The sequence below is a fragment of the Camelina sativa genome, chromosome 2, assembly GCF_030686135.1.
Source record: "Camelina sativa cultivar CO46 ecotype springtype chromosome 2, ASM3068613v1".
Classification (NCBI taxonomy): domain Eukaryota; kingdom Viridiplantae; phylum Streptophyta; class Magnoliopsida; order Brassicales; family Brassicaceae; genus Camelina; species Camelina sativa.
This window is the reverse complement of record NC_141881.1, coordinates 411,311-426,977: the sequence shown is the minus strand read 5'-3', so window position 1 is coordinate 426,977 and position 15,667 is coordinate 411,311. Positions and strand designations below refer to the sequence as shown.

Genomic DNA, 15,667 nt, shown 5'->3' with positions numbered 1-15,667 from the left:
AACTATTTAGAAAAATTGTAAAACTTAAATTTATTTATAAGACTAAGATTAAACATTTACATATCGAAATCATTTAATAATAACAAATATATATTAAAATTAGGATATAACATTGTTTATATTTTTAAAATATATCTATATACTTATTTAAGCTATGTTGTTAAAAATTTAATCAGTTCTGATGTGACATATTACGAAAATGTTATAATATTTTAATTATTCTAATAACTAACAAAATAAAAGTTTAGATTTGTTTACAAAATAATAAAACTATTTATTGTTTCATAAATCTTAGGAAATAATAACAAACTATTTAATTGGCTAAAACTTAACTGTTTATACACAATATTCACTATATAACCAATACTAAGTGTATAATGTTGATAATATACATAACCTAATTGTAATTTTCACCTATAAAATTAATATATAACATGTTATACCAATAACTTCAATTTGTAAATTTGGTATATTAAGATCTCTAAACACGACCACATCAATTTGTAATACCAAATCATGGGTCAATACATGTTTTGTTGGGTTTTTTTTACTTTTACCGAATGTATAATTAACGAATTTGATATTGCACCAAACCAAAATAATAGCACCAACTACGGGTCAAAATCAGAGTATGACCTTAAGTAAATTAAATATATGATTTTATAAAAAGGAATAGAATTAATAAATTTTCAACTATTATTTTGTAACAAACAAATCCAAATTTACATAAATATTTCCTCACACTGGTAACATTATTCTACAAAATATTAACGTGTATTTATGAGTCGGGTAATAAAACGGGTAATAGGACGCTCAAAAATTAAATTAATATCCGATACTCGATCATTATTTACGGATAATATAATTATTATACCCTTCTCGACTCAAAAGCTGCGGGTACCTTTTGTCGGGACGGATACAAACTGAAAAACGGGTCGAATACAGGTATTGGTAGTAGTTTACAGGCCTACCTATTAGTAGTTTAATATGAATCAAAACTCACCATATAGTATTATATTATATAACATGTAAATGAATGATACAACATAAATATAATATTAACAAATAACAAAATAGAAGAAAAAAATTTCCCGCGCTACCAGCGCGGGCCATTATCTAGTCTATATACTTATTTAAGCAACCCTTTAAACAATTAATCCTACTCCATGTAAGATATTACATAAAATGCCGTTGTATTTAATTACAAAATATAATAACAGAATTTTATTATTAATTTGTTGTAACCAGAAAATAGTTACCCAAATAAATAGCAGAAAATAATACTTATTAACCAATTAAAAAAAAACAAACGACACACAAGTAAATATTTACCATAAAATTATTGTAACCAAAAAATTATTTTATAACGTTTGTTAGTTATAAAATAGATAAATATCATTTATTAATTTTAGTTATTAATTGCCTTAGTTATTAATTTTAAAAGATATTTATCTATTTTATATATAACAAACTGTAGTATTATTAAATTGTAACAATTTTCTGGTTTAACGATTATTGTGGGTAACAATTTAATATTAACAATTTAATATTTATATCCACATTTTGTGTAATTTACTAGAACATTGCTTAAACCAAATTTAGATTCATTCTATTAACTTTATAAATTACCTTGGTAACTTTATAAATTATCTTAGTTATTAATTGCATAAATTTTGTAGATATGCTGATTCCACCCTAATATCTCTATTATATTATTTAAGCAATGTTCTAAACAAATAACCCTACTCCCATGTGGTACATTACACAAAATGCCACTGTATTTTAATTCAAAATATAATACTAAAATCTTAATATTAGTTTGTTGTAACCAAAAAATATTTACCCACAAAAATAGCAAATGAAACACAATCTATTATGAAGTGTTTCAAAAAAAAAACATAGAGATCCTCTTTATAATAAAACGGAAGTACACAACATTGTTTTGGTAGACTTTATAATTTTAATAAATGGTTACAAATAGGTTATACATATATTATAAATTAATCCATATATTAATTGTAACAAATAAAATCTTAATTTAACAGAAAATCTTAAACGGGTTATTCCAAATTGATAGTTCATGGATATTCTAAACTTTACTTCGGAAGATCATGGTTCCAAATATCTAAAATCACAATATTACCAATTTATTTTCCACATATTTTATTGATAAACCACATCAATAAAAGATTACTAAAGGGATAAAAATATACTCTCAATCATAAAAAAAGGAATCAAATCTCGCTAATTTAACAAGATTAATCGTGATTTTCGGGATCATATTCAGAAATTAAAAATTAAACCTTAATGCTTAGGACCGTGCTAGAGCATGGATTGAAATTCCTTTTATTTATATTATAATTTTAGAATAAAATATAATTTATATGATTGATTTTAAAAGTTTTTAAGGTCCTAATCTAGCATTAAATCGTGATCTTCGAAATCATATTTTATTCTAAAATTATAATATAAATAGAAGAAATTTCAATCCGTGCTCTAGCACGGGTCCTAGTCTAGTAAGTTATTGAGGAGAGAATTTGGAGAATTTAATAATTATATATGTAGTAAACGTAATAGGTGTACTCGAGAACAATTAATTTAATAATTGCTATTAATTATTATCATTGTTAAAGTGGTAATTTACCCATTGTAGAGAATCTAATTGCATAAATATTTAATACATGTTCCGTTACCCATTCTATTCTGATGATTTTCCCACCCATTTAATAATTATATAGACATGCTGTTTACTATAATACCTTGAATTAAGTAAACAACATCATACTATAAAGAATGTGTCAAGACTTGGTTACGGGTCAAGACTTCTTTCCTGTCATTATAATACTGACCTGCGCAGATCAAGTTTAAAAATTTTGGAATCCATTTCTAAATATGCAGAGAAAAGAGGAGAAGATTTTCGGCTGCCTCCGAAACTCGGGTTGAAAAAAAAAAGAACAAAAGTTATTCTCTAAATTTGTAATACTACTTCACCTCTTAGAAGTAAATTACATCACCTGCTAATTTAAATACGTACATAGTCCATCATATGTATTTATTTTATATTATATACAAAAAATAACTAGGTCATTCATATGTAAATAACAAAATGTACAAATAACAATTATTTTCTATTAAAAATAAAGCTAAGTGAACTTAGGCTTTAACTTTTATTCTATAATAAATATATATATACATATAAATTATTAATAAATGATAATACTACAAAATATTAACGGGTATTTACGGTCAGATAACAAAATGGGTAATGAGATGGGTAACAGCACGGGTATTAAAAATTAAATTAATACCTAATACTCGATCTTTACTCACAAATAATATAGTTATAATATCTTTCACTCGATCTTAAAGTAACGGGTACCCTTTTTTGGGACGGATACGAACCGAATAACGGGTCAAATACGGATTACGGTATTAGTTTCCAGGCTTACCTATTAGTAGTTTAATATGACTTAAAACTCACCATATAGTATTATATTATATAACATGTAAATAAATGATACAATATAATCATAATCTTAACAAATAAAAACAAATAACGAAATAAAAAAAATTCTCCGCGCTACTAGCGCGGGCGATTATCTAGTAGCTAATTAAAAATATATAGATCAATAACTAATTGCATGGTAGAGAAAAGATAATTCAACAAATATTTCAAGAAAATAGGCCAATTATATCTACAAAAAAATAAGGCATATTGCATCAATTATTTAGTGTCAGAAAATTAGCCCATGGTAATTACTAATTAAAATCATTAATAAGCTAGGTTGCATGGAAACGGAAACGGATACGCGGAAACGAAACATTTCAGAAACGTGAAACGTGTTTTTTCTAAAATTAAGAAATGGAAACGTTTTGGAAACGTATATGTATATATATATATATGTATATACATAATAAAACACCAAACATAAAATCTATATCAAAAGTAATATTTTAAACAACACAAATTTAAAACATAAATATTCAATTGTTGAATTAAAACACTAATAATATTATATATTTATATGTACCATGAATATATATTTCAAAATATTTTTTTATTAAGTTTCTAAGCTAAAAAAATATTTCCTACATGATTCCAAAACGGAAACAGAGTTTCCATCGTGTTTCCAAAACATAAATGGAGTTTCCATCGTGTTTCCAAACTAAGATTTTTATGAATCGTGTTTCCATGACTTGTTTCCGTGTTTCCACGAGTTTCTGTTTCCGAAACATTTCGGAAACAGGAAACGGACCTTAAAAAGAGTTTCCATGCAACATAGTTAATAAGTGATGTAAATTATATATTTTAACATCAATTATTAGAACCAATGTTAATATTACCGCATTTAGCATCAATTAACTGAAAATGATGTAAATCAATATTAATTTGTAGTATCTTAAAATAAATCGACATAAAAACTAAAATTGAAATTTACATCAATTAAATAAAATATTCAATTTTTTTTGTCTATAAATAAGTGATGCTAACTTAGTTTGAATCATAAGCAATAACTTCAACAACATGAAATGATAATATAATTTATGCAGTTCATCCTAATTTTCTCTCTCAGATACGAACATCGAGGCGTCACTACCTTCAAACGCCGGTAGGACTCCGGCTCACCGGCGTCAGAAAAAATCGACATCTACTTCCTTTCTAAGTTCTTTGTACCTCCTTAACTCGTCTTTTCTTTCTTTTTAGCTCCTATTTGGCCACTTTTAAAACTTTCCCAAACATTACCAAAGAACCCAGACAGCGTAGAAGGCGTTTGCTTCATCACTCTCAAAAGGGAGTGGAGTCCGGCGAGCTCCACTCTCTGCTCCTTTGCCTCAGCCTCTCTACCGGAAGATCCAGAGTCCTTTTGCTCTTCAATGCTTTGATCCGGAAAACGTCTCACATCCTTAGATCCCTCTCCTTCCTCATCACCTGAGTCTTCCAAGGCGGACAGGACGATTTGATGGCTAGCAAGGAACCTTTCAGTGATGCGACTTGTCTCTGTTTTTGAACCCCCGCCTTAATTTCAGGTCACCTACTAAGTTTGGCAGAACCGAATTTGCTTCCAACAGAGATAATGAAGCCTCCTTCACTCTCTCCGGTTAGCCACTGCACGGGACATTCGCAACAGCTTGTAGACCTTTGTGGATGACCTTTAGATCTGATTTCGGCATGATAGCATCTCAAGTGTTCCGGCCCAATCCCTCAAAGTCCAGGTTGGTTCTATCTATCTTGTTATCTGTTAGACATTGCCTAGGCTCATTGTTTGATCTCGTTGTTCAAAGACTGCATCTGAGACTCCGAGTACCTAGAATGTTCTGGATATACATAAGTTATGCTACGAGCCTGGTTAATGCTCAAACTGTGATTTTGTCTGCGGTATCTCATAAATGGAAGAAGAATAGTTTTCTGAACTCTCTATCTTTTAGCGCTTCTAGTTCTCAGCCAAAACCCTTATGCTGAACCATGTTGGTAGTTCCATCATCCCATAAGAAAAAGTCTGATCTATATCTATCATTGTCAAACCGGCATCATACTTTGTGTGGACTTCTTAATCTCTTTCGCAAAGGGCGCCATATGAGAGAGAACCCACCTGCATTGCTACGTTTTGCCATACTTGGGAGGCTTGTTCAATGTCTTAATCCCCTGGTATGGTCTGAATGTAAAGTCTTGCATCTCTATGGTCTATTGGCCTGGATGTCAATGATCCCATCCGATGAAGCACATCAACTGCCTTTCAGCATTAGTTCCATCAACCGAATTTTATCCATGTTACCAACAATCCAAAAGCCCAAGCTTGTTCCTTATATCCCAATGGCAATCCGAGTACATGCTTTGTGTGGATTTCTTAATCTCTTTGGCAAATGGCGCCAAACGAGAGAGAATCCACATGTATTGTTACGCATTGCTCTATCTCTTTGGCATTATTTGGCTTTGGTTCCCTTTGAATGGTCTGCAGCTCAATGGTCTTCTGCCCTGGACTCCAATGTGCTTACCCGACGAAGCTAGGAAACCGACACTCAACATTCCCTCCATCACCTGGGCTATAGCCCAACGAATCATTACCAATGATCTGCTTTTGTTAATGCACCTCAATCCGGTGAGATTCTTGGATATGATCCTTTCTTTAACGTCAAAGAGTCTAATGACCATGACAAGCTTATCATTCGTCGAATCCCTCGAGGATGTGCATTCAAGTAACCGTAACCTCACATGTTCCAAGCTGCCTTCAGGCGTTTGTATCACAGCTCTCATGGACTACTACTTGATGTCTTATGTTTCTACCTTTATGTTTAAGGTTTTGGGGAAAGCCCTTCTTTGTAACTTTTTAAACTTTGGAACTTTGATCCCTCTTCCTGTATATAGTTTGTTTGAATGAATGAATCTATATGTTTGCACACAAAGAAAGAAGAAGAAAACAAAATTAGTTTAAATCATATAATTGATATAAATTAATATTATGCGATTGATGAAATAAACGTATCATGTGTTGATTAACAAACAACTCTACAAGAGGAAAATATTTTTGTAAAAAAAAAATAAACAGAGCTAATATATTCTGAAAACTCGTAAGAGCCTTTAAAGTTAAAATCGATAAATAGAATATATTATTATGTGTTTATTTTCAGAATCTATAAACAATTTAAAATACTTATCAAGTATTATATATTCTTGATCATACATAAATGTCGGGCTCTAAGCGGTGCATGCAATTCCCAACGGTCGAATAAACAGATGATAATGCTCAAGTGAGAACAAGATCTATCTAACTTGCACAACGAAGACTTCTTTGTTGCTGTGATTATACATTTTTCTACTAATTGATGATATTCTAATCTAATCTGGATGAAATCATGCATAAATGAGTATGTTGTCTTAGACAACTTGTCTAATTGGAAGCAGCACATACAGTACACTCTTCATAAAAGGTTTCCTGCGAGTTTCGCTTCAACATAATTTTTGAATTGTTAAATCTGAGACAAAAGTAGATGACACAATTCAAATTGGGGTTATATATATAACATACGAAAATTCATGCTAAACTCAGAAAGACGTTCGATCGGAATGCGACTGAGAGTCAACGATCTCGCAATATTATACAACATATATAGATATGTATGCATGTCGGATATGAAGTCATTTTCATATACTAATAAATATGACATGTGGCCATAGAGTTTTGCGTTATTTGTGGATATGACACGGTTGACATATATAGCAACACAAAGATGATATATAGACAAATTACAACCCCACTGTATTTAATATTACGGCCTTCTATATATGTAGGTGAGCGGCTGAACTACCTTACCTTGTGTTGTGATCGCTTTTATTTTTTCTCATCTATTCAACCATATCTTTCAAAAACAATACTATATAATTATGTTGTGGTCAAACCTTGCAATGTCAATGATGTCTAGGATCAAACTCTTGTTAGAGTTACTTAGGAGAATTCTTTTTATCTACTCGCTATTAGCTAAATACACACAGGCCACAGCATATGATACATTTAATTTAGACTTTATTGTGATTAGTTTTTCCCTTAGTTATGTAGAGCATAAATATCAACTTTATCGTGACTAGTCTTCTCTGCTTCCTATAAAAGGTTGTATTGTACATTCTCCTTAATAAAATTATCACTATTTATAGATTCAAATTGGTATATTACGGTGGTTGCTCTTTTTTTTTTTTTATTACAAAACAATAAAGTCAAAAGATGATAAATCTCACTTATTTTTTTAGAACCCACCCCATTTTGGTAATTTCAAGTGAATTCTATTGCATTTAAAACAACCAAGGTTCCCTCTCTTTCATTCCACACTATTTTCTTGTAGAACCTAGCTACATTAACGAGAGAGATTGATAGAGAGAGAGTCGGCGAGTGAAGATGTCTTCTCCGGATAAGAAGAGTCGAAACTTTCCTCCGATAACAGAATGCAAAGACGGAGAGTATGACTCGATCGCCGCAGATCTTGACGGGACTCTGCTTCTCTCAAGAAGCTCGTTCCCTTACTTCATGCTCATCGCTGTCGAAGCTGGAAGCCTATTCCGTGGACTAGTCCTCCTTCTCTCGTTACCTATCGTCATCGTTTCTTACCTCTTCATATCCGAGGCTGTAGGAATCCAAATCCTCATCTTCATCTCCTACGCTGGTCTCAAAATCCGCGACATCGAACTCGTCTCTCGCGCCGTTCTTCCAAGGTACGTCCGGCCTCCATTATCCACAGATCTGATCTAACAACTGTTTTGTTTTTTAATACTATTCAACTGTTTTTACTACTGTATATATTCGTTTATACAGGTTTTATGCGGCGGATGTGAGGAAAGACAGTTTTGAGGTGTTTGATAAGTGTAAGAAGAGGAAAGTGGTGGTGACGGCGAATCCGATAGTGATGGTGGAGCCTTTTGTGAAAGATTATCTTGGAGGAGATAAAGTTTTGGGAACAGAGATTGAAGTCAACCCCAAAACCAAAAGAGCCACTGGATTTGTGAAGAAGCCTGGTGTTCTTGTTGGTGATCTTAAGAGGTTAGCCGTTTTGAAAGAGTTTGGCGACGAATCACCCGATCTTGGCCTCGGTGATCGAACCTCCGACCACGATTTCATGTCTATATGCAAGGTACTTTATGTTAATCCGGTTTATAATCTATAATAAATTGTGCATTTCACACTTTGGCTCGAAGTAGTTAATTAAACTTACTTAAGTTCTAGGTTAAGGACATACAATACAATATTACTACATTATTCAGTATTGATTAGATTAGTGTATGTAGGACAAGTTTTGGAAGTCTTTGTACTGATTTGTGATTACTGTTCGTTTATTTATTTATTAATCTTGTCGTGTACTATTCATTAACTAGGCTAAACAATAGTACTCCATAATTTAACTTGTTGACTGGTTTAGTGTCATTAATTATGTCTACGCGTGAATGAATCTTATAAAAATCATAATGTTTTTTTATTTAATAAGTAATTAGCACGGTTCATAAATGCACCCAAACCTATACCTATTGATTGATTTTTGTTTTGCTTTCTTCTCCCCCAACCACCTTTACTAGTACCACCAACATTTTGGGGCTGTCCATTTAATGAACACACACTTCAAATAGTTCAGAAAAATATATTTCTTTTTTCTTTTTTTCTTTTAAAGCTTAGTTGGAATCTTGATTAAACAATTTAGAGACATGTTATATTATCCTCCTAGTACTTTCAGTTATACATCTGAAATGAATAACGTTTTTTGGTATAATAACAGAAAGGTTACATGGTTCATGCGACCAAGTCAGCCACAACAATTCCAAAAGAACGTTTGAAAAAACGCATAGTCTTCCACGACGGGCGTTTAGTGCAACGTCCAACCCCGTTGAACGCCGTTATCGTATTCCTCTGGCTTCCCTTTGGTTTCATCCTCTCCATCTTTCGCGTCTACTTCAACCTCCCTTTACCTGAACGCTTTGTCCGTTACACTTACGAGATGCTTGGGATTCACTTAACCATACGTGGCCACCGTCCTCCCCCTCCATCCCCGGGAACTCTGGGCAACCTTTATGTCCTTAACCACCGTACGGCACTTGATCCCATCATCATTGCCATTGCTCTTGGACGCAAGATCAGTTGCGTCACTTACAGTGTATCTCGTCTCTCCATTTTGCTTTCTCCTATTCCTGCTGTTGCACTCACCCGTGACCGTGTTGCTGATGCTGCCCGCATGAGAAAACTTCTCGAGAAAGGTACCTAACCTAATGTCTTAATTCTTACGGACGTCCAAATTAATCTTAAGAGGAGAATTGAAAATCAACAGAGTGAGTTGAGCTTTTGATATGCTTTGGTGTATAAACAGGCGACTTGGTGATATGTCCGGAAGGCACAACGTGCAGAGAAGAGTATCTACTGAGATTTAGCGCTCTATTCGCGGAGCTAAGCGACAGGATCGTGCCAGTAGCCATGAACTGCAAACAAGGAATGTTCAACGGGACGACGGTGAGGGGTGTGAAGTTCTGGGACGTTTACTTCTTCTTCATGAACCCAAGACCAAGCTACGAAGCCACTTTCTTGGATCGCTTGCCTGAAGAAATGACAGTCAAAGGCGGTGGGAAGACTCCGTTTGAGGTGGCCAATTACGTCCAGAAAGTTATCGGCGCTGTATTGGGATTCGAATGCACCGAACTTACCCGCAAGGATAAGTATCTTTTGCTTGGAGGTAATGACGGCAGGGTGGAGTCAATCAACAACTCGAAGAAGTGAAAGTCCAAAAACAAGGATTTTTATAGTTAATTGCCATTGACTTGGGAGTGAAGCTAGGTCATATACGAATTTTCATGTGTCATTGCTGGATAAAGTAAAGTTGAAGATGTATTGGTTATTGTATTTTCTAAATATATAGGCAATTTTCTTATATAAATGTCGAAGGGGTGTTAAAGGCCAAAAGCATATGCTTCTTCAGTATTTGGAATGAGAATATATGAAAACTTTATATCTAAATAGCCATAATTTAACGTGAACATAGAAGATGCCATGATAGTTGCTACTATCAGTTCATAACTTAACTTACTGTCGTCCAGCACTTGTCGACAGTGAACTATAAATGAAGTCGTATGGATTCTAAACAGCAGCACTTGATGAAAGCAAAGCACCAAAAGCATATTATTGACAAACATACACATCCTCTTTCCATCTACTTATAAGACATCCATATAGCTAAAGAAAGTACTCTTTTACTTCACAATTAGCGAATTCAGAAGCTGCAGATAAGTTTAGCTAAACCAACTACTACTTTTAAACGAGAATTACGTCTGCTAAGCCCAATCATACTCTGTTATTATTACATACTAGGATGTTGGCCCGTGCGTTACCGCACGGAAAAGTGAAAACTTGAAATGATTAACATTGTTAATTTCATATTTCGAGTAAAATTTTTTTGGTAATTTTTTAACTGTATAATATAAAAGTCATAAATAATGACTAAGATGAATTAACTAAATTAGTTAAATAAAATATTTGTTATATATATAAAAATGAAAAATCGATTCAGTGACAATAAGAGAATAATGTTAAAAATATATAAATCTAGGTTTACTGAATTATACTTAGATAATCAATTTTGAAAGATATTCACATAGAATAAAAATTAAATCATTATTCTATCAAAATTTATAAAAATAATAAAGGTATAAAACAAAAAAGTGCGATTTTTGAAACATAGAGGTGTGAAAAAAATGTGAAAGAATTAATAGGTGCGATTTTTGAAAGATGGCGATACAACGAAGAAATGCAAAAATATGAAAATAAAGACATGTGAAACAAAAAGGTGTGAAACAAAAAGATACAAAAACTAACAAGTGCAAACATTGAAATCAAGGGGTACAACGAAGAAACATAATTGTTGGATCAAAATACTGAAACTTTATATAAATAAAGAGGTGTAAAACAAAAAGATATGAAAACTAACGGGTGCCTACATGAAAAGTTGGGGATGCGACGAAAAACACAATTGTTGGATCGAGTTTTTACTACTTTTGAGATCATTAACAAAGGGTGAGATCATTAATAATACTTAAATAACAAAAACTCTTTTCAAAATCCATAAAAATCTGTATATATATAAAAACAAAAAGATGTGAAAACAAAGAGGTGTGAAACAAAAGTGTGAAACAAAAAGGGTTGAAAAATAACAAGTGCAACCATTGAAAGCTAGGGGTACAACAAAGAAACACAATTGTTGGATCAAAACATTGCAACTTTATATAAACAAAGAAGTGTAAATCAAAAAGGTGTGAAAACTAACGGGTGCTAACATAGAAAGCTGAAGGTGCAACGAAGAAACACAATTGTTGGACCAAAACTTTGCAACTTTTGAGATCATTAACAAAGGGTGAGATCATTAATCATACTCAAAAGAACAAAAACTATTTTCAAAGTCCACAAAAATATGTATATATATAAAAACAAAGAGTGTGAAAACAGAGATGTGTGAAACAAAAAGGTGCAAAAACTAACAAGTGCAACCATTGAAAGCTAGGGGTAAAACGAAAAAACACAATTGTTGGATCAAAACATTGCAACTTTATATAAACAAAGAGGTGTAAAACAAAAGGGTGTGAAAACTAACGGGTACCAACATGGAAAGCTGGGGGTGCAACAAAGAAACACAATTATTGGACCAAAACTTTGCAACTTTGAGATCATTAACAAAGGGTGAGATCATTAATAATACTCAAAGAACAAAAACTCTTTTCAAAATCCGTAAAAATCTGTATATATATAAAAACAAGGAAAAAAGATGGCTAGCTACCTGAAATATTGGAGAATGCATGGTCATACATGCCAAGTATAATATTGTATCATCAACTACACGAAGTATATGTATTGCATGGCCACATGCATGAACTATATGACGTTATGTGGTCAATACCATAGACATACAATCCGGTACACCGGTCGAATGATTCCGGCAAAGACCGACATTGACTCCGGCGTTGACTAACATTGACCAAAAAAAATTGTATTTTAATATTTTCTATTAAAAAACAAAATCATAAATTATTATCTTAAATTATATATGGGTTTTCATGATTAGAAAACACATTCTATTCAATATCTAATTATTTCTATATCTCTAATGTATTCATTCTTATAATTAGTTACTTTTATTTTTGAAGCTAAACTAATAGTTAAATAAAATTATTAATAATTATTTTCAAGAAATATATATATATATATATATATATAACATATGTAATTATTAATGATTTTATATATATAAATCTCTGATCATCATATTATTTAAAATTTTAAATACTACAAGAATCAATAAAATCAAATTCAACTATTTTCATTAGAAAATAATATGCAAAAGATTTGAGTATATGACTCTTTACTTTAAAATTTGCATGGTAAAGAGTATACAAAATTTTAGATACTCTTTGGTATAAAAAAAATTTACATACTCCTAATAACATGTAAACAATAACAAAAAAATTAACACTATTTACTTTTAATAGATAAAATATAATGATACATAATTATTTTCAATATATAACATAAGGGCATTTGCAAAAATCCTCTTATTCTATATCCTTTTGCAAACATATCCTAAAATCAAGATAAAATCTATTAATATCTTGAAAATAATTATTAATTATTTTTATTTAACTATTATTTTAGCTTTAAAAAAAATTAATTAATTATAAGAATAAATACATTAGAGATACCTAAGATATTTAGATATTGAATAGAATGTTTTCTAATCATGAAAATTCATAAATAATTTATTATACTTGGTAATTTATTAAATAATTCAATAATATAGTAATTTATTATTTTGTTTTTTCATAGAAAAAAATTAAAATACAATTTTTTTTGGTCAATGTTGGTCAACGCCGGAGTCAACGTCGGTCTTAACCGGAATTATTCGACCGGTGTACCAGATTGTATGTCTATGGTGTTGACCACATAACGTCATATAGTTCATACATGTGGTCATGCAATACATATACTTCGTGTAGTTGAGGATACAATATTATACTTGGTATGTGTGACCATGCATTCTCCAATACTTCGTGTAGTTAGCCATCTTTTTTCCTAAAAACAAAGAGTGTGAAAACAAAGAGGTGTGAAACAAAAAGGTTTGAAAACTAACAAGTGCAACCATTAAAAGCTAGAGGTACAACAAAGAAACACAATTGTTGGAAAACATTGTAACTTTATATAAACAAAGAGGTGTAAAACAAAAGGGTGTGAAAACTAACGGGTGCCAACATGGAAAGCTGGGGGTGCAAAGATGAAACACAATTGTTGGACCAAAACATTGCAACTTTTGAGATCATTAACAAAGGGTTTAATAGGTGCGATTTTTAAAAGATAGGGGGTACGACGAAGAAACATGATTATTGGAAAAAAACTTGCAACTGTTGGGATCATAAATAATTTTAAACCGTTTGATGAGATAATAGAAACAATCTCATCCGTTAGATTGACCCCCAAAAGTGGGTTTGCTATTATATAGAGAAAACAAAGAGTGTGAAAACAAAAAGGTGTGAAACAAAAAGGTGCGAAAACTAACAAGTACAACCATTGAAAGCTAGGGGTACAACGAAGAAACACAATTGTTGGATCAAAACATTGCAACTTTATATAAACAAAGAGGTGTAAAACAAAAGGGTGTGAAAACTAATGGGTGCCAACATGGAAAGTTGGGGGTGCAGCGAAGAAACACAATTTTTGGACCAAAACTTTGCAACTTTGAGATCATTAACAAAGGATGAGATCATTAGTAATACTCAAAGAAGAAAAACTCTTTTCAAAGTCCATAAAATTCTGTATATATATAAAAACAAAGAGTGTGAAAACAAAGAGGTATGAAACAAAAAGGTGCGAAAACTAACATGTGCAACCATTAAAAGCTAGGGGTACAACGAAGAAACACAATTGTTATATCAAAACATTGCAACTTTATATAAACAAAGATGTGTAAAACAAAAAGGTGTGAAAATTAACGGATGCCAACATGGAAAGCTGGGGGTGCAACGAAGAAACGCAATTGTTAGACCGAAACATTACAACTTTTGAGATCATTAACAAATGGTTTAATAGGTGCGATTTTTAAAAGATGGGGGTAAGACGAAGAAAAATTAAGAGAGAGAGAGAGACAAAGCGGAGAGCTCTTATGGAAAACTTTAGCTCTGTAGTGGTGAGTAGTTTATTTCCGTATATCAACCATATATTAGGAATTGAATTCCCACTTATGTCTATGAATCGGTACCATCATGTTCTTCAATAAACGACAGCGAAAACGAAGTCGATGTGGTGAAACAAGTGATAATAATATCTCACCTTTTGATGTTCTCTTCTTTGAGTTAAACACTAATTTTATATATTTCTTGTTTTTTTTTTTTTTGGCAGATTCCAGATCACTCTAAAAGTGACTGTTATACATTACGTTTTTTAAAAGTTGTATATACAAATTAGAAAGTCATCAAAGACTAAATAAGTTACCTTTAGTAGATCTTTTCTTTCTAACTTGACTTGTCATTTGGTCTTGTTTACGCTTTCTAGAATTTGATTTTGTGTTGTCATAAGTATGTCTGGCTTTTTCTTCGGCACTCTCTATTTCCATGTTCATTTGTAATATTTCTATATATTATCAAAATGTTTGAAACCCAGAAAGTATAAGAAATTATAATTCAACTAAATTTTTTAAAAACTGTATTTACAAAAAAATATAAACTAACCTGGATCATGAACATCTAATGGACATCCTACCAAAAAAAAAATTAACATTTATACCATGTTTGTTAGAAAAAATAAATAGGTTTTTCCAGAAAGTCAAAAAACTTGCACATTGAGAATCAAAAACATTAGCCATGCAAAAAAATATGGCACACGTACTTAATAACATTAGCCATGCAAAAACATGAAAACCGGAAAGGCTAAAAATTTTGAAGAGACTAAAGTTAACAAAACTAAGATTAATGTATGAACTTAATAGTGTCGACTAACAGTAATAATAATCTAACAGAGAAACACTACAAGTCATTCGCAGAAAAAATTAAATAGAGATTGATGCTTGAAAGTTAAAAAACACTTCAATAATACAATTCTTTAATACTCAGAAAACAATTTTTCAAAACTTATTTATGTAGTCAAGAAAAGTTTATATATAATAAACAAAG

The 15,667-nt window shown here is 31.6% G+C and overlaps 1 protein-coding gene across 1 annotated transcript; it reads left to right on the top strand.

Moving 5' to 3' along the window:
* The first annotated feature begins 7,597 nt into the window (after positions 1 to 7,597).
* LOC104711910 (putative glycerol-3-phosphate acyltransferase 8) lies at positions 7,598 to 10,478 on the top strand. The gene is made up of 4 exons (XM_087493546.1): positions 7,598 to 8,200; positions 8,301 to 8,616; positions 9,253 to 9,727; positions 9,838 to 10,478. Exons 1-4 carry the CDS (start codon positions 7,887 to 7,889, stop codon positions 10,239 to 10,241), a joined length of 1,509 nt encoding a protein of 502 aa, XP_087349672.1. The 5' UTR covers positions 7,598 to 7,886; the 3' UTR covers positions 10,242 to 10,478.
* The last annotated feature ends 5,189 nt before the right edge of the window (positions 10,479 to 15,667 follow it).